General features: G+C 50.2%; 1 protein-coding gene across 1 annotated transcript in view; it reads left to right on the forward strand.

Moving 5' to 3' along the window:
- The window catches only part of LOC139229182 (RELT-like protein 1), a 117398-nt gene that overhangs the window by 63664 nt on the left and 28232 nt on the right, over window positions 1–25502 (forward strand). Inside the window, exon 6 of the mRNA XM_070860838.1 lies at window positions 21161–21391. Within this exon, the coding sequence (XP_070716939.1) occupies window positions 21161–21391 (231 nt within the window). The remainder of the gene's footprint in view (window positions 1–21160; window positions 21392–25502) is intronic.

A 25502-nucleotide genomic window follows, 5' to 3' on the forward strand; every position in this document is an offset into this window, starting at 1 on the left:
TGAGCTGGGTGCCCGTTTTTCGCGCGTAAAACGGCGCCTAAAAAAATCCTCGGTATTCTCCACCTACTTACAGGTCCTCTGGCCCTTGGCGCAGCCAGCACGAGCTGTGGGGGGGGGGGGGGGGGCGGAGCCAGGTCCCGGCGCTGAAAACAGTGCCGGGACCTCTGCACATGCGCGCTACAGTCGGCACGCAAGTGCAGTAGCTCCAGGCGCCGAACTGTGTGGGAGGGGCCTGAAGCATGCAGCCCCTAGCCCTGGCTGAATGGCCTCACTGGGGCTGCGTAAATAAGGATCGTCCCACGGCAGCTCCTGCTTCCCGCCCCCGACACCCGCTCCCCCCCGCCGACCAGACCCGACCCGACACCTGCTTCCGCCGACCAGACCCGACCCGACACCCGCTCCCCACCCCCCGCCGCCCCGACCCGACACCCACCACCCCCGCCGGCCAGACCCGACACCCGCTACCCCCCCCCCCCCCCCCCCGACTGACCCGACCCGCGCTCCTGTTCCCCGACCCGCCCCGCCCTCCTCCCCCCCCCCCCCCCCCCACTGGACCCAACTCCCGACTCCCGGACTGGATCCGATCCGACCTGACCTCTCCCTTCCCCACCCCCCCCCCTCTCTCCCCCCCCCCCCCTCTCTCTCCCCCCCCCTCTCTCTCTCCCCCCCCCTCTCTCTCTCCCCCCCCTCTCTCTCTCCCCCCCCTCTCTCTCTCCCCCCCTCTCTCTCTCCCCCCCCTCTCTCTCTCCCCCCCCTCTCTCTCTCCCCCCCCCTCTCTCTCTCCCCCCCCCTCTCTCTCTCCCCCCCCCTCTCTCTCTCCCCCCCCCTCTCTCTCTTCCCCCCCCCTCTCTCTCTTCCCCCCCCCTCTCTCTCTTCCCCCCCCCTCTCTCTCTCCCCCCCCCTCTCTCTCTCCCCCCCCTCTCTCTCTCCCCCCCCCTCTCTCTCTCCCCCCCCCTCTCTCTCTCCCCCCCCTCTCTCTCCCCCCCCTCTCTCTATCCCCCCCCCTCTCTCTTCCCCCCCCCTCTCTCTTCCCCCCCCCTCTCTCTTCCCCCCCCCCTCTCTCTTCCCCCCCCCTCTCTCTTCCCCCCCCCTCTCTCTTCCCCCCCCTCTCTCTTCCCCCCCCCCTCTCTCTTCCCCCCCCCTCTCTCTTCCCCCCCCTCTCTCTTCCCCCCCCTCTCTCTTTTCCCCCCCCCTCTCTCTTTTCCCCCCCCTCTCTCTTTCCCCCCCCCTCTCTCTTCCCCCCCCCCTCTCTCTTCCCCCCCCCCTCTCTCTTCCCCCCCCCCTCTCTCTTCCCCCCCCCCTCTCTCTTCCCTCCCCCCCCCCCTCTCTTCCCCCCCCCCCCTCTCTCTTCTCTCCCCCTCTCTCCCTCTCTCCCGCTGAACGGCTGCAGAATTCTCCCTGGCTGAAGCACTTTCACACAGGTAGGAAGATGGTTTATTTAATCTTTTCTTGGCTTATAAATGTTTATTCAGGTTGGATTTATTTGTATAATATTTGTCGAAGTATAAATAAGGATTTATTGTCGAATTTAATGACTTCCCTTCCCCCCCCCCCCCCCACCTCGTTCTGGACGCCTAATTTGTAACCTGCGCCTGATTTTTTAATGTGTAGAACAGGTTTTTTCAGTTCTACAAAAATCTTCACTGGCTCCATTCTACTTTAGTTTGGAGTACATTTTCACTGTGGAAACTTTCAAATCAGGCGTCAGTGGCCGGACACGCCCCCTTTTGAAGAAAAAATTCTGTTCTAAACTAGAACTGTTCTACCTGACTCGAACTGCAGAAAAAAAAATGTGGAGAATTGCGATTTCTAAAATAGTCCGTTCTCCACCAGTTGCTCCTAAAAATCAGGCGCGAATCATGTGGAAACTTGGGCCCATTATCTCTCTATCCACTCTATCAAAACCTTTCATAATTTTAAAGACCTATATTAGGTCACCCCTCAGCCTTTTTTCAAAAGAAGAGAGACCCAGGCTGTTCATTCATTCCTGATATGTATACTCTCGCATTTCTGGGATCATCCTTGTAAATCTTCTCTGCACCCTCTTCAGTGCCTCTGTATCCTTTTTTATAATATGGCGACCAGAACGTCTAGCCAAGGTTCGATACAGTTTTAGCATAACTGCCCTACTTTTCAATTCTATACCTCTAGAAATGAACCCAAGTGCTTGGTTTGCTTTTTTATGGCCTTGCTAACCTGTGTTGCAACTTTTAGTGATTTGTGTATTTGTACTCCGAGATCCCTTTGTTCCTCTACCCCACCTAGACTCGTGACCTCCCTATTCCCACCAAAATGTAATAGCTCACATTTATCTCTGTTGAACTTCATTTGGCAATTATATGCCCATTCTGCAAGTTTATTAATGTCCTCCTGTAATTTGTTGCAGTTCTCCTCAGTATTGGCTATCTCCCCTAATTTGGTGTCATCCACAAATTTAGAAATTGTTTTCTTGATTCCAAGGTCTAAACTGTTAATATAAATTGTGAACAACAGTCATCCCAGCACTGATTCTTGTAGAACACCAATACTCACCACCTACCACTGTGAATAGCTACCTTTTACCCTCCTCTGCTTTCTTTCTTGAAGCCAGCTAGCTATCCATTCTGCTACTTGTCGCCTGACTCTGCATTCTCTGACCTTGTTCATCAGTCAATTATGGAGTGTCTTATCGAAGGCCTTTTTTAAAAAAAAAATTTAGATAAATTACATCTGCATTACTATTGTCTACTCTGTGATCTCTTCAAAAAATCCATGTTGACTATTCATTACCATATTTTTGGTTTCCAGATGTTGTATTTTCGTCTTTAGAAGGGATTCAATTATTTTTCATACCACCAATGTTGAGCTGACTGGTCTATACTTCCTTGGACATGTTCCATCTCCCTTAAATATAGGTATTATGTTAGCTGTCCTCTGGCAATACACTTTTTTTCTAACATTATTAAATATATGTAGTAAATATGCAGATTTATCCACTTTAAGTGCTGCCAGCCTTTTCTAGTACCTCCTCTTTATCTATTTGTATCTCACCCCAGTGTCCCGCACACCACCTCATCAGCTTTGGCAAAATCCTCTTTCTTGGAAAACATTAATGCAAAGTGTACTTATTTAGTACCTTAACCATGCCTTCTGCCTCCACCAATAGATCTCCATTTTAGTCCCTAATTAGCCCCACCCCTCCTTTGACAACATTTTTACTCTTAATGGGCTCAATTTTCCCCAGTGATTTGCACTGTTTTTTTTGAGCAGACTGCTCTTTTTGGCCTAAGTTGAAAAACCACAGTTTCCCCAATCAATTTGCACCAGTGTAATTCAGTTAGTTACGATTTTTTTGGGACGTTTTTTTTCCGCCATAGGGTGTATAATCAGCCACCTATGTCAATTCTGGCTATTTAGGGAAGTTTGGCAAGCTGAGAGTTACTCCAGTTGTGCTTAGGCCAGCGTATGTGGCCTCTGTAGAAAAACCTTCCGGAGAGTTAAGGAAATCAGCGCAGATAAGGAAATCGGCGCAGCAGATGCCCGGACACACGCACAATTGAAAAACACATAGCAGCAACTTGCTTCCAACCCTGCCCAAAGGCTGCCAGGTCCCATTCTCGGTCCCTAGTTCTCACACGCAGTCCGGTCCCATTCTCGGTCCCCGGTTCTCTCACACAGTCCGGTCCCATTCTCGGTCCCCGGTTGACCGAGACGGAGAGAGACACAGAGAGAGAGAGAGAGAGAGAACAGAATTTACACTGAAAAAAATTCGGGGACTGAGAATGGGACTGAACTGTGTGTGCAGGGGGCACATGGTGTATCCAGTATTAGCTCCCTCCCTCAGTTTCTTCCATTTAAGAGAACCAGTCCATTATGAGCTGGCGACATGCGATTCTTGGTCTGGCAGCATTTCCACGTTGCCGCCTCTGTGGATGGTGTGGCTATCCAATGTGGGCCTCGTCAGGCTCCTCTTCACCGTCCTCCTCAGTGGGCATGTAATCCCCACTAGCAATGCCTGGCCCATGATGGCCAAGCTGTGCAACATGCAGCACACCACAATGAATTTGGATACCTGTTGAGGGGAAATATTGAAGGCTGCCTCCAGAGTGGTCCAGGCATCGGTCTGCCTGTAGGAGATGGTATATCTCTGTCAGAATTTCCTTTTAGAAGCGCAGCCTTCTCACACACTGCTCCTCAGAGAACTGGAGGTCTGAGCGTGGTGCCTGTAAATCCGTGGGGGGTAAGCCCTCCTCCCCAGGCGTCTTCGGCCTCTCTTCATCCATGGCCCGACATGACTAAGGGCTGCTCTTCTAGCTTCACGCCGACTGGCAATAGCATGGAGCATGATACACTGTCGAACTAGTAATGGCCCCATTAAATTCTCTCCGTGAAGTTGTAATGGCAGACAAATGTGCCGTTTGCAAGTTGGAGCTTCATTCAGCGTACTGTACGCAACTGTTACATTCATTGTGACCTGCGATGTAGGAGCCTCATCCCTCCATTTAAATACGCTGCCAATACTGCCTGCTGCACCGTGGGATCGCCTGTTTTTTCAGACGTTTCCTGGGTTGGGCGTTAAATGAGACATTAGGGCCTAATTTTGCATCCGGGGCGCTAACACAGCATTGCACAAGGATTGACGCCATTATCTCAGTGAAACAGTGTGACCTGCGATGTCGGAGCCTCATCCTTCCATTTAAATACGCTGCCAATACTGCCTGCTGCACCCTGGACTCTGGGTGCAGCAGAGTTCTCCCCAGAGTTCTCTGGACTCTGGGGAGGTATCAGCGGATTGGAAAGTAGCTAATGTAACGCCTCTGTTTTTAAAAAAAGGGGGCAGACAAAAGGCAGGTAACTATCGGCTGGTTAGTTTAACATCTGTAGTGGGGAAAATGCTTGAAACTATCATTAAGGAAGAAATAGCGGGACATCTAGATAGGAATAATGCAATCAAGCAGATGCAGCATGGATTCACTAATGTTTAACTAATTTACTGGAATGTTTAACTAATTTACTGGAATTCTTTGAGGATATAACGAGCATGGTGGATAGAGGTGTACCGATGGAAGTGGTGTATTTAGATTTTCAAAAAGCATTCGATAAGGTGCCACACAAAAGGTTAATGCAGAAGATAAAGGTACGCGGAGTCAGAGGAAATGTATTAGCATGGATAGAGAATTGGCTGGCGAACAGAAAGCAGAGAGTCGGGATAAATGGGTCCTTTTCGAGTTGGAAATCGGTGGTTAGTGGTGTGCCACAGGGATCGGTGCTGGGGACCACAACTGTTTACAATATACAGAGATGACCTGGAAGAGGGGACAGAGTGTAGTGTAACAAAATTTGCAGATGACACAAAGATTAGTGGGAAAGTGGGTTGTGTAGAGGACACAGAAAGGCTGCAAAGAGATTTAGATAGGTTAAGCGAACGGGCTAAGGTTTGGCAGATGGAATACAATGTCGGAAAGTGTGAGGTCATCCACCTTGGGGGGGGGGGGGGGGGGGAAAACAGTAAAGGGAATATTATTTGAATGGGGAGAAATTACAACATGCTGCGGTGCAGAGGGACCTGGGGGTCTTTGTGCATGAATCCCAAAAAGTTAGTTTGCAGGTGCAGCAGGTAATCAGGAAGGCGAATGGAATGTTGGCCTTCATTGCGAGAGGGATGGATTACAAAATCAGGGAGGTCCTGCTGCAACTGTATAGGGTATTGGTGAGGCCGCACCTGGAGTACTGCGTGCAGTTTTGGTCACCTTACTTAAGGAAGGATATAATAGCTTTGGAGTGGGTACAGAGACGATTCACTAGGCTGATTCCGGAGATGAGGGGGTTACCTTATGATGATAGATTGAGTAGACTGGGTCTTTACTCGTTGGAGTTCAGAAGGATGAGGGGTGATCTTATAGAAACATTTAAAATAATGAAAGGGATAGACAAGCTCGAGGCAGAGAGGTTGTTTCCACTGGTCGGGGAGACTAGAACTAGGCGGCACAGCCTCAAAATACGGGGGAGCCAATTTAAAACCGAGTTGAGATGGAATTTCTTCTCCCAGAGGGTTGTGAATCTGTGGAATTCTCTGCCCAAGGAAGCAGTTGAGGCTAGCTCATTGAATGTATTCAAGTCACAGATAGATAGATTTTTAACCAATAAGGGAATTAAGGGTTACGGGGAGCGGGCGGGTAAGTGAAGCTGAGTCCACGGCCAGATCAGCCATGATCTTGTTGAATGGCGGAGCAGGCTCGAGTGGCTAGATAGCCTACTCCTGTTCCTAATTCTTATGTTCTTATGTAAACGAGAGAGCGGGATGGTAAGTTTTCACACCATTGCAAATCATTAGCCAGAAATGCCAGTCAGGCGATAGAAACATTGAAATTAGAAGCAGGAGCAGGCCATTCGGCCCTTCGAGCCTGCACCACCATTCAATATGATCATGGCTGATCATTCAACCTCAGTACTCCTTTCCTGCTTTCTCTCCATACCCCTTGATCCCTTTGACCGTAGGGGCCATTATCTAACTCCCTTTTGAATATAGCTAACGAACTGGCCTCAACAACATTCTGCGGTAGAGAATTCCACAGGTTAACCACTCTCTGAGTGAAGAAGTTTCTCCTCCTCTTGGTCCTAAATGGCTTACCCCTTATTCTTAGACTGTGAACCCTGGTTCGGGAACTCCCCAGCAACGGGAACATTCTTCGTGCCTCTAACCTGTCCAATCCCCTCAGAATTTTATATGTTTCTATGAGATCCCATCTCATTCTTCTAAACTCCAGTGGATACAAGCCCAGTTGATCCGATGTCTCCTCATATGTCAGTCCTGCCATCCCAGGAATCAATCTGGTGAACCTTCGCTGTACTCCCTCAATAGCAAAAACATCCTTCCTCAGATTAGGGGACCAAAACTGAACACACTATTTCAGGTGTGGCCTCACCAAGGCTCTGTACAATTGCAGTCAAACCTCCCTGCTCCAATACTCAAATCCTCTAGCTATGAAGGCCAACATGCCATTTGCCACCTTCACCGCCTGCTGTACCTGCATGCCAAACTTCAATGACTGATGCACCATGACACCCAGGTCTCGTTGCACCTCCCCTTTTCCTAATCTGTCACCATTCAGATAATCTGTTTTCCTGTTTTTGCCACCAAAGTGGATAACCTCATATTTATCCACATTATACTGCATCTGCCATGCATTTGCCCACTCACCTAACCTGTCCAAATCACCCTGCAGCCTCTTAGCATCCTCCTCACAGCTCACACCGCCACCCAGCTTAGTGTTGTCTGCAAACTTGGAGATATTACATTCAATTCCTTCATCTAAATCATTGATGTAAATTGTAAATAGCTGGGGTCCTAGCACTGAACCCTGTGGCACCCCACTGGTCACTGCCTGCCATTCTGAAAAGGACCCGTTTTTTTCCAACACTCTGCTTCCTGTCTGCCAACCAGTTCTTTATCCACGTCAATACATTACCCCCAATACCATGTGCTTCAATTTTGCACAATAATCTCTTGCTTGGGACCTTGTCAAAAGCCTTTTGAAAGTCCAAATACATCACATCCACTGGTTCTCCCTTGTCCACTCTACTAGTTACATCCTCAAAAAATTCTAGATTATTTGTCAAGCATGATTTTCCTTTCATAAATCCATGCTGACTTGGACTGATCCTGTCACTGCTTTCCAAATGCGCTGCTATTTCATCTTTAATAATTGATTCCAACATTTTCCCCACTACCGATGTCAGGCTAACCGGTCTATAATTTCCCGTTTTCTTTCTCACTCCTTTTTAAAAAAAAAGTGGTACATTAGCTACCTTCCAGTCCATAGGAACTGATCCAGAGTCAATAGAATGTTAGAAAATAATCACCAATGCATCCATTATTTCTAGGGCCACTTCCTTAAGTACTCTGGGATGCAGCCTATCAGGCCCTGTGGATTTATCGACCTTCAATCCCATCAATTTCCCGAACACAATTTCCTGACTAATAAGGATTTCCTTCAGTTCCTCCTTTTTGCTCTCGAACCCCTAGTATTTCCGGAAGGTTATTTGTGTCTTCCTACGTGAAGACCGAACCCAAGTATTTCTTCAATTGGTCTGCCATTATAAATTCACCTGATTCTATTTGTAAAGTATCTACGTTTGTATTCATTAATCTTTTTCTCTTCACATATCTATAGAAGCTTTTGCAGTCAGTTTTTATGTTCCCTGCAAGCTTCCTCTCATACTTTATTTTCCCTCTCCTAATTAGACCCTTTGTTCTCCTCTGCTGAATTCTAAATTTCTCCCCTTCCTCAGGTTTGCTGCTTTTTCTGGCCAATTTATATGCCTCTTCCTTAGATTTAACACTATCCCTAATTTCCCTTGTTAGTCACGGTTGAGCTACTTTCCCCTTTTTATTTTTACTCCTGACAGGGATGTACAATTGTTGAAGTTCATCCATGTAATCTATAAATGTCTGCCTTTGCCCATCCACTGTCAACCCTTTAAGTATCATTTGCCAGTCTATCCGAGCCAATTCACGTCTCATACCATCGAAGTTACCTTTCTTTAATTCAGAGACTAGGGTCCTGAACTTAACACTGTCACTCTCCATCTTAATAAAGCATTCTACCATATTATGGTCACTCTTCCCCAGGGGGCTTCGCACAACAGGATTGCTAATTCGTCCCCTCTCATTACACAACACCCAGTCTAGGATGGCCAGCCCTCAAGTTGGTTCCTCGACATATTGGTCTAGAAAGCCATCCCTAATACACTCCAGGAAATCCTCCTCCACTGCATTGCTACCAACTTGGTTAACCCAATCTAAATGTAGATTAAAGTCGCCCATGATAACTGCTGTACTTTTATTACACGCATCCCTAATTTCTTCTTATATGCCATCCCGAACCTCACTACTCCCTGTACACAACCTCACTACTGTCTGTACACAACTCCCACTAGCGTTTTCTGCTCTTTGATAGAAGCTGTACGCCTGCCGTTATGCCTCGAAAGGCCATTTACCGCCCATCTGGGTCACTAACTGAGACACAAGCGACCCGGAAATCCAACCCAAAGAAACTGAATATTCGGGGGCCAAATTTGCCCTGCCTTAGGTTTGCAGTGCATAATTCGAATTAGCTTTTATTTATCAGTGTGGATTTGGGTTCTTTGTGGGGAGAAAAAAAGCTGTTACTGCACGAACGGAGCGCTCTCGCGGGGTGCTTACGCCTCACAACGTCCCACACCTTTTAAAGGGGAGGACCGCTGTGAACTCTGCAGCCTCTTTAGTGGCGTCTACCAGGCAGCCCGGCCACATCAGCGGCTGCCATTTTCAGGCCGACTGAAAAAAGATGGAGGTCACCGCGCTACCACCTCCCCTTTAAGGGAAACCAGGGTGCCACAACTGCCGCAGCTTCTCGCACCACGGAGCTGTCATTGGCATCGCACAACGCCAACCTCGCGTCCCGCAGGGCAATTTCCCCTGAAGGGCACAAAGGGGTCAGCGCGCATGGTGATGACATCATCGCCGTACATGCGCCATGGCGATGTGCTAATCGTGGAGCGTGGTGGAAGCCACATTTCGCCAGCGGAGTCCCGGGGGGCAAATCCTCTCCCGTTGATGTGGCCGCTGTATCTGTGCAGTAGCTCAGTAGCGCACCGTTATCGCTAACTGGCACTGCGCAAAGGCTCAATTTGAGCCCCTAGATATCTGGATACTTAACCCAGATACTGAATTCCTATTGGCAACAAATTCTCAGCTTCCACTCTGTGATCCACTCTGATTTTGATTCATCCAGCTGTGTCTGCAAGCTATGTGCCCAAAATATTAATATGATTTTGTAATCCAGATTACATGAAGGAGACCTGGAGAGAAATAAGCCATGTTAAAACCTGTATCTTATGATTAATTTCACAAACTGAAGAAACAGAAACAAAATGTGCATACTTGTAAAGTAGGTGCTTTGTTGCCCTCCGGTGGTGGTTTGGATAGTTAAGTTCCAAAAGGACCGTTTGAAATACTTTCTTTGCAGTTTAATAACGGGCTCAATTTTGGAAGATTGTAATTAACTGTTTACAGATTCTGAAGTAGTCACCTTTTTATAATAATACTTTGGAGGGCATTGTTATTTTTTGTTATCTAATTACTTAATTGCCCGATTGAAAAATTGTTGTTTAAATTTTAATTTGACAGCTGTTATACATGGCCACCATTGAACATGATGGACTTTATTGAATCACTTGACAGTTTGCTCCCCGATCGTGCTACTGGGTTATGGTTGAGTCATCTTAGTGATTGCACACACTGGCTGCGATTTCGCCAACCCTGGCGGGTCGGTGGTGGATTGCGACCCCGCTCCTGGCTCAAGCCTGCACTGTGAAAAGAATCTTCCCTCGATTGGGCTTGTTAAGCCCGCCCTGCGAGGTTCACGGCCAATTAAAAGGAAGCGGGTCTGATGAGATCATTTGATGTCGTCATCGGCCGGTTTTGTTAAAGGGACCGTGACCACATTGATTTTGACAGTTGTTGTGTCAGTGTTCTGCAGCATTGCGGTGCAGCAAACACTGACGAGCACTGCACAAAGGTACATGCCTGCACCCAGGCTCTCCCATGACTCCCTCCAGATGTTTATGGAGGGGGTTTCAGCATGTTGGGAGGTTCTCTTCCCTTCCAATGAGTGGAAGAGACCTTTACAGTACACCAATGCAGCCTGATTGCACATTGAACAGGAGGGCTGAAGCAGGGATGCTGTCAGAAGGAGCTGGCTGCAGTGATCAAATCTTTCGATTATCTCATTGGACCATGAAACCACTCAATCTCATCCTGCTGTGCCACTCATCACATCTGCATTACTCTGCTTTCCCTACCCTACTCCAACACATCCTTACTCACGCCAACTTACCTTGCACCTCCACCCATCTTGCACCTCTGTCTCTATCTACATTATCACATCCCCATCTCACTAGCCACACCTCACAGTCATCCTCATCCTTGTCCAATCGTGCCAACCAACAACAGTCAAGTGTAGGCACTTGGGTCTATTAGTCAATGTTCATGTAGAGTTTCTGCTAATGTGTTGTCAAACATTTAAATCTTTATTTTGTACACTTTGCGTTCTTGGACAGATTTGTGTGCACCTATGAAAGTGGCATAGTGAGTTGAACTGAATGGTGGGACATGAGGGTACCCCCACAATGGTGATGAGTGTGAATGGAATGGCTTTGGCATTGTAGGGATGCTTTATGACGCTGATATAAGGTGGTGCTAACCTGACTCATCATGTGGCAGCCAGGGTCTACAGCATCGTGAAGTAAATGAGGCCATCCCTGGCGCCCCGGGCAGCAATGTGGTCGGGTGCTGATGCCGTGTCCTGTGCAGTATCAGGTGATTGCGGAGAAGGTTGATGTTATTGTTGGTGATGCTGGTGTGTTTAGTGATGGTGTGGGGCTGATTATGGTGGGATTCTGAGAACCAAGGTGAGATTTTTTTAAAGGGCACCAATGCTGCTGGAATAGATGGCAGGTGAGGTTGAGATGACAGAAGCAATCTGTCAATGGTGAGAGAGGTTGCTCCAAGGAGGTGACCGTTGATAGAGTTCACTGCAAACACTTCAACCTGCATACAGTTCAAAAGTGTCTTCCAAATCTTGAAGACTTCAGCTTCTAAGATTGTAAGGTGGACAGCTGTGAAATGATAGCTTTTATACAGCTGTCAACTTGCCAAAGCAATGGAGAGTCACTGAGATCCTGACACACTTACCTAATGTGTGTCCCTGGAAATCGGCGCGGTCCCGGCCTGCAAGACCATCAGCAGGCCAGGGCCATTGGAGGGAGCAGCGTGCGGCAGCCCGACCCGGAAATCGGCGTGGTCCCGGCCTACAAGACCATCAGCAGACCAGGGCCATTAAAGGGAGCAGCATGTGGGGGCAAACCACTGCAGGGAGCAGCGTGTGCTGCTGCAGGATGGTGACTGCTGCGAAGCCAGGTTGCTGATTGTAGTGCCAGCAGGCACAGCAGGAGGGGAGAAGGAGCAGCAGCAAGAGTCCATAGAGGGAAATGACTGGGGCCCAGGCGAGGCGTGAATCTGGGGCCCAGAAAAGGCGAGGGCCATGGGGCAACGCAGGCCAGCCCACATTGAGATATGTGTGCACGCTCGGTGTGTGCAGCAGAGCTGGTCTCCAGTTAGTCTTGGTCCAGTGGCAAGGATTGCCTAAGACCTAGCTCTGTCAAGCCCGTGTGGTGGCTGGTGTGCAACGGCCACCACATGTTAAAAAAAAATCCAAGCACAGGCATCTTCCATCCTTCACGATGTAGTTCGGAATCTGGAATATTAGGTCCTTCATTGAGACAGCTGTGAATTCATCCCTTTATTGGCATGGAAGCAAGTCATTCTTGCTTCGAGGGACTGCCTATGATGATGATGATGACCTGACGTGTACCCTGAGGGACGTGACCTTTTTTAAAAAAAACTTGGAAAAATGGTAAGGACCTGCTAAAATTATTTTTAAATACCTTGAAAGTATCTCTTAATCATATTTGGCATGCCCACTGCTTGGTGTCGGGGTCTATGAACTGCAGACAGACCCGGCACTTTGGAAACTTACAAGGAGGCGGGTTCAGAGCGGGATCCCGCCCCGTTGTCAATTATTGCCTTTTTAACAGCAGGCCCGCCTCCAAACCCGCACTCGCAGGACTGGTCAGATTCCAGCCTCTTTCATTACCGCAGGTAAATTTGCCGGTGTCAGACTAAGTGCTCCGTCCAGACCCAGCCAGCTTTGTTTTTGATCATCAGCAGCATCATAGACAGTCCCTTGGAATCGAGGAAGACTTGCTTCCACTCTTAGCATGAGTTCTGAGGTGGCTGTACAGTCCAATCAAAACAAGAACCACAGTCTCTGTCACAGTTGGGATAAATAATTGTTGAGGGAGGGGTTTGCCGCACGCTCTTTCCGCTGCCTGCGCTTGATTTCTGCATGCTCTCAACGACAAAACTCGTGGTGTTCAGCGCCCTCCCGGATGCACTTCCTCCACTTGAGGCCGTCTTTGGCCAGGGACACCCAGATGTCAGTGGGGATGTTGCACTTTATCAGGGAGGCTTTGAGGATGTCCTTGTAATGTTTCTGCTGCCCTCCTTTGGCTTGTTTGCTGTGAAGGAGTTCTGAGTAGAGTGCTTGCTTTGGGAGTCTCGGGTCTGGCATGCGAACTATGTGGCCTGCCCAGTGGAGCTGATCAAGTGTGGTCAGTGCTTTAATGCTGGAGATGTTGGCCTGGACAAGGATGCTAACATTGGTGCGTCTGTCCTCCCAGGGTACTTGTAGGATCTTGCGGAGACGTCGCTGGTGGTATTTCTCCAGCGACTTGAGGTGTCTTACTATACGTGGTCCATGTTTCTGAGCCATACAGGAGGGCAGGTATTACTACAGCCCTGTAGAGCATGAGCTTGGTGGCAGTTTTGAGAGTCTGGTCTTCAAACACTCTTTTCCGAAGGCAGCACTGGCACACTGGAGGTGATGTTTGATCTCGTCGTCAGTGCCTGCTCTTGTTAAGAGGCTCCCGAGATAAGGGAAGTGGTCCACGTTGTCCAGGGCAGTGCCGTGGATCTTGATGATTGAGGGACAGTGCTGTGCGGCGAGGACAGGCTGGTGGAGGACGTTTGTCTTATGGGTGTTTAGCGTAAGGCCCCTGGTTTCGTACGCCTCAGTAAATATGCCGACTATGTCCTGGAGTTCAGCCTCTGTGTTCGCAGAAGCAGGCGTCGTCCAAGTACTGCAGCTCGATGACAGAGGTTGGGGTGGTCTTGGACCTGGCCTGGAGATGGTGAAGGTTGAACAGGTTCCCACTGGTTCTGTAGTTTCGTTCCACTCCAGCGGGGAGCTTGTCCACTGAGGTGGTGCATGGCAGCGAGGAAGATTGAGAACAGGGTTGGGGCGATGTCGCAGCCCTGCTTGCCCTCGGTCCGGACGTGATTGGGTCTGTGATGGATCCGTTAGTAAGGATCATGCCCTACATGTCGTCGTGGAGCAGGCGGAGGATGGTGGCGAACTTTTGGGGGCATCCTAAACGGAGGAGGACGCTCCATAGACCCTCGCGGTTGTCAGTGTCAAAGGTCGAAGAAGGCCATGTATAAGGGCTGGCGCTGTTTCCTGCAGCTGTTGCGCTGCAATGATCATGTCCGTTGTGCCCCATAGGGGACGAAATCTGTACTGCGATTCCGGGTGGAGCTCCTCGGCCACAGGGAGAAGACGGTTGAGGAGGACTCTAGCGCCGACTTTCCCAGTGGCTGATAGGGAGATTCCTCTGTCGTTGATGCAGTCGGACTTGTCCCCTTTTTTAAAGATGGTCATGATCACTGCATCTCAGATCTCCCGGCATGCTCCCCTCCCTCCAGATGAGGTCATGTATTCGCACCAACTTCACCATACTTCAGTGTCTCAGCAGGGATTCCATCCGCACCCATAGCCTTGTTTTTAATCTGTCTTATGGCTTTTTCTACCTCGTGCAGTGTTGGGGTCTTACTGAGGTGGTGGCGGGTAGCATGCTGCGGGATGGAGTCGAGAACACTCTGGTCAAAGGCAGAGTCTTGATTGAGGAGATCTTCGAAGTGCTCCTTCCAGAGGGCCCTGACTGCCTCGGTGTCCTTGATGAGTGTTTCCCCATTCTTGACCAGCAGTGGGGTGGGGCCTTGGGTGTTTGGACCATAGGTGGCCTTGACTGCAATGAAGAATCCTCGCACATCATGGCTGTCGGCCAGCTGCTGTATCTCTTATGCTTTCTCCATCCACCACCTGTTCTTTAGGTCCTGGGTTTTTTGTTGGACCTCAACTTTGAGCCGTCTGTACTGTTGCTTTGCTGCTTCCGAGTTGGGTTGTTGCTTAAGGCTTAGAAATGCCCTGCGCTTGCGATCTATTAGCTCTTGGATCTCCTGATCATTCTCATCAAACCAGTCCTGGTGTTTTTTGGTTCAGTGACCGAACATCTCTTCACAGGCACTGGTTATCGAGGCCTGGAGGGCAGACCAATCGCTGTGGGCATTCTGCGTTTCGGGGTCATCAAGGCATGCCAGGTTAGCTGTGAGGCGCTGACTGTATAGGGCTCTCTTAGCTGGGTCCTTAAGTGCCACGGTATTGACTTTTTTGCGGCACTGCTTCTGCTGCCCCCTTCGCTTTGGGGCTATGTTGATGTCAATGATGGATCTGATTAGGCGGTGGTCCGTCCAGCAGTCGTCGGCTCCTGTCATGGCGCGGGTGATGCACACATCCTTGTGAATCCCTGTCTCGGACGATGACATAGTCGAGCAGGTGTCAGTGTTTGGAGCGAGGGTGTTTCCACGATGCCCTGCATTTGTCCCTCTGGGGAACAACGTGTTGGTGATGACGAGTTCATGTTTTAGACATTTTGTCAGGTGTAGGCTACCGCTGGACTTGGCTTTCCCAACCCCCTCTCTGCCAATCATGCCTCCCCAGAGGTCTGTGTCCTTGCCGACCCTGATGTTGAAGTCACCGAGGAGGATCAAGGTTACTGCACAAGATAAAAGTTCACGGGGTTGGGGGATAGTATATTAACATGAATAGAGGATTGACTAACTAACAGAGAACAGAGAGTCGGGATAAATGGTTCATTCTCTGGTTGGCAGCCAATAACTAGTGGGGTGCCGCAGGAATCAGTGCTGGGACCCCAACTATTTACAATCAATATTAACGACTTGGAAGAAGGGACTGAGTGTAATGTCGCCAAGTTTGCTGACGATACAAAGATGGGAGGAAAAGCACTGTTGAGGAGGAAACAAAAAATCTGCAAAAGGACATAGACAGGCTAAGTGAGTGGGCAAAAATTTGGCAGATTGAGTATAATGTTGGAAAGTGTGAGGTCATGCACTTTGGCAGAAAAAAATCAAAGAGCAAGTTATTATTTTAAATGGAGAAAGATTGCAAAGTGCCGTAGTACAGCGGGACCTGGGGGTACTTGTGCATGAAACACAAAAGGATAGTATGCAGGTACAGCAAGTGATCAGGAAGCCCAATGGTATCTTGACATTTATTGCAAAGGGGATGGAGTATAAAAGCAGGGAAGTCTTGCTATAGCTATATAAGGTATTGGTGAGGCCACACCTGGAATACTGCGTGCAGTTTTGGTTTCCATATTTACAAAAGGATATAATTGCTTTGGAGGCTGTTCAGAGAAGGTTCTGGGGATGAGGGGGTTGACTTGTGAGGAAAGGTTGAGTAGGTTGGACCTCTACTCATTGGAATTCAGAAGAATGAGAAGTGATCTTATCAAAACATATAAGATTATGAGGGGGCTTGACAAGGTGAATGCAGAGAGGATGTTTCCATTGGTGGGGGAGACTAGAACAAGAGGGCACGATCTTAGCCCACTTAATACAGAGATGAGGAGAAATTTCTAATGAGGGTTGTAAATCTGTGGAATTTGCTGCCTCAGAGAGCTGTGGAAGCTGGGACAGTGAATAAATTTAAGACAGAAATAGACAGTTTCTTAAACGATAAGGGGTTATGGGGAGCAGGCGAGGAAGTGGAGCTGAGTCCATGATCAGATCAGCCATGATCTTATTGAATGGTGGAGCAAGCTCGAGGGGCCGTATGGCCTATACCTGCTCCTATTTCTTATATCCTTATGATCAGTTTGTCGCCTGTGGAGATGCAGGACAGGGATTTTTCAAGGTTGGAGTAAAAATCCTCCTTGGACTCCTCTGTTGCGTCGAGTGTTGGGGCATATGCACTGATGACTGGCGCATTGATTCCGGGACAGGGTGAGTCGAAGAGTCATGAGCCTTTGAGGCGGTCGACCAGCTCATTTTTGATGGCGAAGCCGACTCTGTGAAGGTGGCATTCGTCCTATGGTTTCCCTTTCCAGAAGAAGGTGTAACCTTCACCTTGTTCCTTGAGCTGGCCTTCCCCTGCCCACCAGGTCTCGCTTAGGGCGGCGATGTTGATATCAAAGCATCTTAAGTTCCCGGGCAACTATGATGGTGCAGCGTTCCGGCCTGTCGCTGTTGGTGTCCATGAGGGTCCTGACATTCCAGGTCTCGAACTTCATGTTAACGGAGTGGAAGATGCCTGTGCGTGAGTTCTTTTAACGTGGGGTGGCCGTTGCACACCAGCTACCACATGGGCTTAGCTGAGCAAGGTCTTGGTTCAGTCGCAAGGGGGTCCAAGACGACTGGAGACCAGGCATTGCTGTGTGAGCCTAATTGCCTAAGGGGAGATGTTGGCCGCAGGCTCGGCACTGAGTAGCGTCCTTGATGGTAGGTGGTCCGGGGCTTGGTTGGGGCAGGCTTTGGGAGGGTCAGTGGCCCACTGGAGTTCAGGGTGGAAGGTCACAGTCATGATGCTTACCAGTCATAAGAGGCCAAGTCACCAGTGGGGAAGTAGAGGTCCAGTCATCTCTGAAGGAGGGGGAAAATCCACTGCTGACGTGGAGGAGGAGGAGGCCCAAACACAGGCGTGGAGGAGAGGCACAGCTGTCGCTGCTGGAGGGATCCGGTCGGCACTGGGGAGAGGTTTGAACGTCGCTGGGGGCCCGAACGCTTGGTCGACGCTGGAGAGGCCTGATCGCCGCTGGGGGCCCGCATGCCTGGCCGGATGCTCACCTAGCTCTATGGACGCTGTCGGGGGTCGGGTGGAGCAGCTGGAACGACATCGGAGGAGGAGGAGGAGGTAGTCGGGGGGGGAGGTGGTGGCGGGGTGCGGAGAAAGGTCCAGGTCGATGCTGCAGGAGGCACGGACGCCCGAGTCATCGCCGATGGATGGTTTGGAGTGAAGCCTGAGGTAGGCATGGATTTTGGGATTCACTGGGTTAGAGTTTAAGGCAGGGATTAATGTGCCCCCTATTAGGGTCTGCTAGGGCTAGGGGGAGTCTAGACAGTGGGAGGGGGAAGGTTGAGGGTGGATAGTTGTCGGATGGCAGGGTAAAGTTGATTTGGCAGGGAACTGCCACCCTGGTGGCCATCTTGGACAGATGATGACCTTGCTGGTGAGAGGGTACATTTTTAAACCTAAGATTTTCTGCCTTCAGTAGTAGATGTGTTGGCTTCCAAAAATACCTCCACAAGTAGACCTTAGTGTTAAATGGATGAAAATAATCAGTGATTTACTTAAAAATCTTAATCCTTTCTCCTGTAATATCTCCTTTTTCAGTACTCAGAACAGAGGTATTTTCAATCATTTGCAGCTGTGCTAAAGTCATTGCATGAACATGGATAGATAGGGTTTCTTCTGCAGTCTTCCATTATGGTCTATCCTCTCCTTTCATGTTTTAAGAAATACATATTTCTTCTCTCTTGCACTCTTCTATGTACTGGCTCTTCATTACTTTTTAAACGGTGTTTTTTTTTATCTTGAGTGAAATGTTTTCCTTTTCCCTTATCTCTTCAATAGGCACCGATTCATGTTGGGGTATGGTTCCATTGGTCTAAGTAACCCCCTGGCCTCTTGAGGCGAGGTGGTATTCTTCATGGCTTTTAAATATGGGGGACTTTCACGACTGAACACAATTCTATCCTTATTTGATGTCTACATGTGCACTTTACGCCAGAGATCACTGGATTGTGAACAGAAGTGGGGTTCCTGGCTTCTGTTCCTCTCTATCCACTGGCACTCTACTTGGGATCATCGAACTCTGCACAAAACAAGGATTCAACCAAGGACTTACAGGGTCTGAATGCCTTTGTATCATACCAGGTAGTAGATTCAGTCACAACCATCAGAAAACTATGATTTTTTAAAATGTTTCTTTTTTGGGTTGCAAGTTTACTGTAGAGCTGCTCATTTGACCTTTGTTGAGTACTGTTTTCAGTGCACTTTCAACTTCAGTGAGCAGTGTTGTTTAACAGCTAACCAGTAAACTGTGTAAATGCCTTAGTACAGGAACGATGATATTATAAAATATTTTTTTTAACCCATTCACTGCTGACAGTCCAGAAGCAACAGTACTCTGAGCATAGCACTGTACTATCATTTCCTTTATTCATTCATGGGATGTGGGCATTGCTGGCAAGGCCAGCAATTTATTGCCCAGCCCTAATTGCCCTTAGGAATGTAGTAGTAAGCCGCCGCCTTGAACCGCTTCAGTCTGTGAAATGTAGTAGTCCCACAGTGCTGTTCGGGAGGGAGTTCCTGGATTTTGACCCAGCGACGATTTTGATCCAGCAACGAAGATTTTAACAAGGGCTTTAAATATTAAACTGAATACAAGTGATATATTTCCAAGTCAGTAACTTGGAGGGGAACTTGCAGGTATGGTGCTCCCATGCATTTGCTGCCCTTGTCCTTCTAGGTGGTAGAGTTCGTGGGTTTGGGAGGTGCTGTCGAAGAAGCCTTGGCGAGTTGCTGCAGTGCATCGTGTAGATGGTACACACTGCAGCCATGGTGCGCCAGTGGTTGAGGGTAGTGAATGTTTAAGGTGGTAGATGGGGTGCCAATCAAGCGGGCTGCATTGTCCTGGGTTGTGTCGAGCTTCGAGTGTTGTTGGAGCTGCACTAATCCAGGCAAATGGAGAGTATTCCATCACACTTCTGACTTGTGCCTTGTAGATGGTAGAAAAACTTTGGGGAGTATGTGGTGAGTCACTCGCTGCGGAATACCCAGTCTTTGAATTGCTCTTGTAGCCACAGATTTATGTGGCTGGTCCAGTTAAGTTTTTGGTCAATGGCGACCCCCAGGATGTTGATGCTGGCGATGTTGATCCCGTTGAATGTCAAGGAGATGGTCATTGCCCGGCACTTGTGTGGTGCAAATGTTACTTACCGCTTCTTAGCCCAAGCCTGAATGTTGTCCAGGTCTTGCTGCATGTGGGTATAGACTGCTTCATTATCTGAGGAGTTTCTGAGGGCTTGAAGAGCTAATGAGCATTGACCCGAGTACTGGTTTAAAGCTGAGAGCAATAATTGGAACACAATAAAAGCCAAACAGCAGAACAAAAATGTATATTATTGCACTAACACTATTGGTCAGCAGCTAGTGACTGCCACTCAGCTGTTCAATAATGCTACTCACTAATACTCTGAAACGAGATCAACAGTTGACCATCCTTCTGTGGCGCAGTATAATATTGGCACCTTTTGGATAATGATTATTCTAGGACCTGCTCATATTATTCACTATAATTGGATTTCACTGTACACATTTTGTATTGCATGCTCCAGTCTGGTGTGTCCTCATAGACAGTAAAGTCTGAAGAATTTGTAGGCCATGTGTAATACTTAATGATAAAGACCATCAACTGAGCTGTAGCATATGGCTTATTTGAAACTGCATGGGGCGGCCTAACCGTCGAAATTCAGCGCTTCGGTGATGTTTTTGGAGCGGGGCCGAAGTGGCCACATCATGGGGGCGGAAGAGGGAGCGGAGTGGCTATCAACAAGCGGGGCGGAATTGGGAGCGGTGTGGAGTGGCCGAGGCTGTCAGTATCATCGCACTGGTGTGTCATAACATCTCCCCCCTTTAGTTAAAGGGGAGGGTCGATGCAAACTCTGCAGCCACTTTCGTGGCAAACACTGGACCACCAGGGAGGGTTTCGGCCAGGCCAGAAGCCTGGCACCCGGGGGTGCCAGGCTTCCTATTGGCGGCCCGGCCGAACCTGCTGCCATAATTATCGGACCGACCTGGCAGTCGGCCGACAAAAAAGATAACATGGCGTTCACGGCAGTGCCATCTCCCCAATAAGAGCGGCCCGCACTGCCATGCTATAGAGAGTGTACCAACAGCAAAAGCTTGCCGGGGGCACCGATTGGCGACAGGGCAATTCCCGCGGGGCAATACCGGGAAAGGGACAATTTCCCAAGGTGCAATTTCGCGCGGGGGGGGGGGGGGGGTCCTGCCAGTCAGTAAGGGGTCATTGCGTACATGCTGAGGTGGGAAAATGGGCAGAGTGGTCCCAGATACCGTTCCAAAACTGAGGAAGGGCCATTTCCAAAATGGCAACCCCTCACAGAGACTCGGCGGCCATTCCGCTCTGCTCCATGGCCGCCATTTTCGGGCGGCCAGAGGCCTTATCGGAATGGGCAATTTCGGCCCCGTGGTATTTGAATGCACTTGAAATGGCTTGGGAGATGGTGGATTGGTGGTGGAGAAAACTATTTGTAAAAATGTTAAACTACAAAGTATCTTGTTTGCTAATCTTAATATTGTTAATAGTAATATTGTACATTTGAAAGTTAATTTCCATCCACGTTTTTTTCTCTGTCAAGCCCTGCAACTCCCAATGGTCCTCCTAGTCCTGTTATCCCTGAAAGTCCGACCAGTCCCATATCACCAACTGGAAGCCTAACAAAGCACTCTTCGCATGGACATCATCTACATACCGTTAGTGGAGCAGCGGGGAGAAGTACTTGCTTACAATGCAGCCAGCGAAAGTCGAAGAGTTCAAGGAACTTCAGAAGGAGTCGGGCTGGAGAGGTCACAGTGTTAGCTGTGGGAAGGTAAAAAATAAATTACAACCAGCTCTTCACCTAAAATTATTGTATATTATATATGGTTTACATTTAATTTGTCCTCAAACGCAATTCAAATGCTATACAATCAAATATCAATCTGGTGTTCAAAAGGGTTCTTTTTGCACTCTGTTTTCAGTTTAATATTTAAAGCCTTTGTTAAAATCTTAATTCTTTGAGCCTCCATACAAGTGAAAAGAATGTTATCCCATTTGGTGAGAACTATTTATTATTTTATGTCTGGAAACTGTCTGGAGAGCTTTAAGCACAGGTTGAGAGTGTGGGGTGAATCTGATTAATGGAGTGGCTTACTAAACAGAGTGACGATGGGAATTTGGTGAGAATGGGAGTTTGGTGAGCAAGGGAAGGAGATGCTCAGTAATTTAAACCAAGGGGCAACAATAGATGGTCATCCCACAGCTACAGAGAGTTCTCCTCCCGGAGTCGCAGTGTGGATTTCGTCCCCTACGGGGCACAATGGACGTGATTTTTGCAGCGCGACAGCTGCAGGAAAAATGCAGGGAACAGTGCCAGCCCTTATACATGGCTGCCTTCGACCTTACAAAGGCCTTTGACACTGTCAACTTCGAGGGTCTATGGAGCGTCCTCCTCCATTTAGGATGCTCCCAAAAGTACGTCACCATCCTCCGCCTGCTCCACGATGACATGCAGGCCGTGATCCTTACCAACGGATCCATCGCAGACCCAATCCACATCCGGACCGGGTTCGAGCAGGGCTGCGTCATTGCCCTAACCCTCTTCTCAATCTTCCTCGCTGCCATGCTCCACCTCACAGTTGACAAGCTCCCTGCTGGAGTGGAACTAAACTACAGAATCAGTGGGAACCTGTTCAACCTTCGCTGTCTCCAGGCCAGATCCAAGACCACCCCAACCTCTGTCGTCGCGCTACAGGACGCAGACGACGCCTGCGTCTGTGTGCACACAAGAGGTTAAACTCCAGGACATAGTCGACGTATTTACTAAGGCATATGAAAGCATGGGCCTTACGCTAAACATCAGTAAGACAAAGGTCCTCCACCAGCCTGTCCTCGCCACATAGCACTGCCCCCCCAGTCATCAAGATCCACGGCACGGCCCTGGACAATGTGAACCACTTCCCTTATCTCGGAGCCTCCGATCAACAAGAGCAGGCACTGACGACAAGATTCAACACCGCCTGCAGTGCGCCAGCGCAGCTTTCGGCCGCCTGAGGAAAAGAGTGTTTGAAGACCAGGCCCTCAAAACTGTCACCAAGCTCATGGTCGACAGGGCTGTAGTAATACCAGTTCTCCTATATGGCTCAGAAACCTGGACCATGTACAGCAGACACCTCAAGTCGCTGGAGAAATACCACCAACGATGTCTCCGCAAGATCCTACAAATCCCCTGGGAGGACAGACGCACCCACGTTAGTGTCCTCGTCCAGGCCAACATCCCCAGCATTGAAGCACACTTGATCAGCTCTGCTGGGCAGGCCACATAATTTACAGGACAGACACTAGACTCCCAAAGCAAGCGCTCTACTCGGAACCCCTTCACTGCAAACGAGCCAAAGGTGGGCAGCGGAAACGTTACAAGGACAACATAAAGTGCATCATCCCCACTGACATCTGGGAGTCCCTGGCCAAAGACCGCCCTAAGTGGAGGAAGTGCATCTGGGAGGGCGCTGAGCTCCTCGAGTCTCGTCGCCGAGAGCATGCAGAAATGAAGCGCATGCAGCAGAAAGAGCGTGCAGCAAACCAGTCCCACCCTCCCTTTCCCTCAACGACTATTTGTCCCACCTGTGACAGAGACTGTGGTTCTCGTATTGGACTGTCGAGCCACCTAAGAACTCATGTTAAGAGTAGAAGCAAGTCTTCCTCAATTCCGAGGGACTGCCCATGATGACAGAGTTCAGGAGGATAGTAAGTGGGTGGCCATCAGCAGAGTAAGAAGAGCAGGCAATGAAGGAGTCCTCGTGGAGTGTGGCGCACTCAAACTGGTTTTCAGTGCTGATGACACGTTAACTCTGTTTCTCTCCACAAATGCTACCTGACCTGCCGAGTATTTCCAACACTTTGTTTTTATTTCCATGTACCCCCTAATTTTTTTTCCACGCTCGCTCTCTTTTGGGGGCTGCGTGGGACCTCCAGACAGCTGCGTGGCTTAGCAAACGGAGGGTGATAGGTGAATGGGACTTGCTACATGTTAGGATATGTGCAGTGGAGTTTTGGATGAACTCCAATTCATTAAAGGTGGAAGATGGGAGGCTGGCCAGGAGAATGTTGGAATAGTCGACACCGGTAGATGACACACATAGGTAATGTTATGCATGTTGTAGGACCAACACAGAATTTGCTCTCATTTTTAAAAAATCATTTATTTCTTGCCCATTACTAGTTGCCCCTGTGAAAGTGGTAGTGAACTGTCCTCCTGAACTATTGCGGCCTGGGACGGGTGGGAGATAGGAGAGGGCGAACGTGGTGCAGGTGTAATGATGTGGGGTTGGGGGTGGAAGAACATGATCCAGGTCTAACAGAGAGAAGGAGAACGTAATCTAGCTTGCCATCTGGATCAGGAGATTATTCAACCCCTTCGCCCCCCCCCCCCACCCACAACCCCCACCTCCTTTAGACCTGGATTACGTTCTCTTTCCCCCCCCCCCACCCCCACTCCCCACAAAGTTCTCGCTGTGCTCCTTCTCTTCTCCCCCCCCCCCCCCCCACACACCCACCAACAAATTCCTGACCTTCTCTTTCAGAGCTCCTAAGCTCCCCACCGCCCCCCCCCCGCCAAGCTCCTGACGTTTTACCCTTCTGAGCTTGTCTTCCCCTTCCTCAGATCCCCTCTCTCCCTCAGATCCCCTCTCTCCCTCTCTCCCTCCCTCTCTCCCTCTCTCCCTCTCTCCCGCTCCCTCTCCCTCTCCCCTCCCCGATTTCCCCCCCCCCCCATGCCCTCGCTTCCACCACCCCCATCCGATCCCCTCTCTTCGCCCCCCCCCCATCCGATCCCCTCTTCTGTTCTCCTCCCCCCCCCCATCCGATCCCTCCCCCCGCCCCCCGATTCCCTCCCTCCGATTCCCTCTCTCTCTCTCTGCCCCTCTTATCACCACTTTCTCTCTCTTTCCACCCCTCACCATCTCTCCAGCCCTCTCGGAACCTCCCTCTCTTGCGCTCGCTCACTCTCCCCTCCGATTTCCCCTCTCTCCTCCGATTTCCCCTCTCTCCCCCTCCGATCTCTTTCTCCCCCCCCCCCCCCCGCCCTCCCCTGCTCCCCTTTTCCCCGCCCTCCCTGCTCCCCTTTTCCCCCGCCCTCCTCTGCTCCCCTTTTCCCCCGCCCTCCTCTGCTCCCCTTTTCCCCGCCCTCCTCTGCTCCCCTTTTCCCCCGCCCTCCTCTGCTCCCCTTTTCCCCCGCCCTCCTCTGCTCCCCTTTTCCCCCGCCCTCCTCTGCTCCCCTTTTCCCCCGCCCTCCTCTGCTCCCTTTTCCCCCGCCCTCCTCTGCTCCCTTTTTCCCCCGCCCTCCTCTGCTCCCCTTTTCCCCCGCCCTCCTCTGCTCCCCTTTTCCCCCGCCCTCCTCTGCTCCCCTTTTCCCCCGCCCTCCTCTGCTCCCCTTTTCCCCCGCCCTCCTCTGCTCCCCTTTTCCCCCGCCCTCCTCTGCTCCCCTTTTCCCCCGCCCTCCTCTGCTCCCCTTTTCCCCCGCCCTCCTCTGCTCCCCTTTTCCCCCGCCCTCCTCTGCTCCCCTTTTCCCCCGCCCTCCTCTGCTCCCCTTTTCCCCCGCCCTCCTCTGCTCCCCTTTTCCCCCGCCCTTCTCTGCTCCCCTTTTCCCCGCCCTCCTCTGCTCCCCTTTTCCCCCGCCCTCCTCTGCTCCCCTTTTCCCCGCCCTCCTCTGCTCCCCTTTTCCCCCGCCCTCCTCTGCTCCCCTTTTCCCCCGCCCTCCTCTGCTCCCCTTTTCCCCCGCCCTCCGCTGCTCCCCTTTTCCCCCGCCCTCCGCTGCTCCCCTTTTCCCCCGCCCTCCGCTGCTCCCCTTTTCCCCCGCCCTCCTCTGCTCCCCTTTTCCCCCGCCCTCCTCTGCTCCCCTTTTCCCCCGCCCTCCTCTGCTCCCCTTGCCCCCCGATCCCCTT

This window comes from Pristiophorus japonicus, chromosome 2 (genome assembly GCF_044704955.1).
Source record: "Pristiophorus japonicus isolate sPriJap1 chromosome 2, sPriJap1.hap1, whole genome shotgun sequence".
Taxonomy (NCBI): Eukaryota; Metazoa; Chordata; class Chondrichthyes; family Pristiophoridae; genus Pristiophorus; species Pristiophorus japonicus.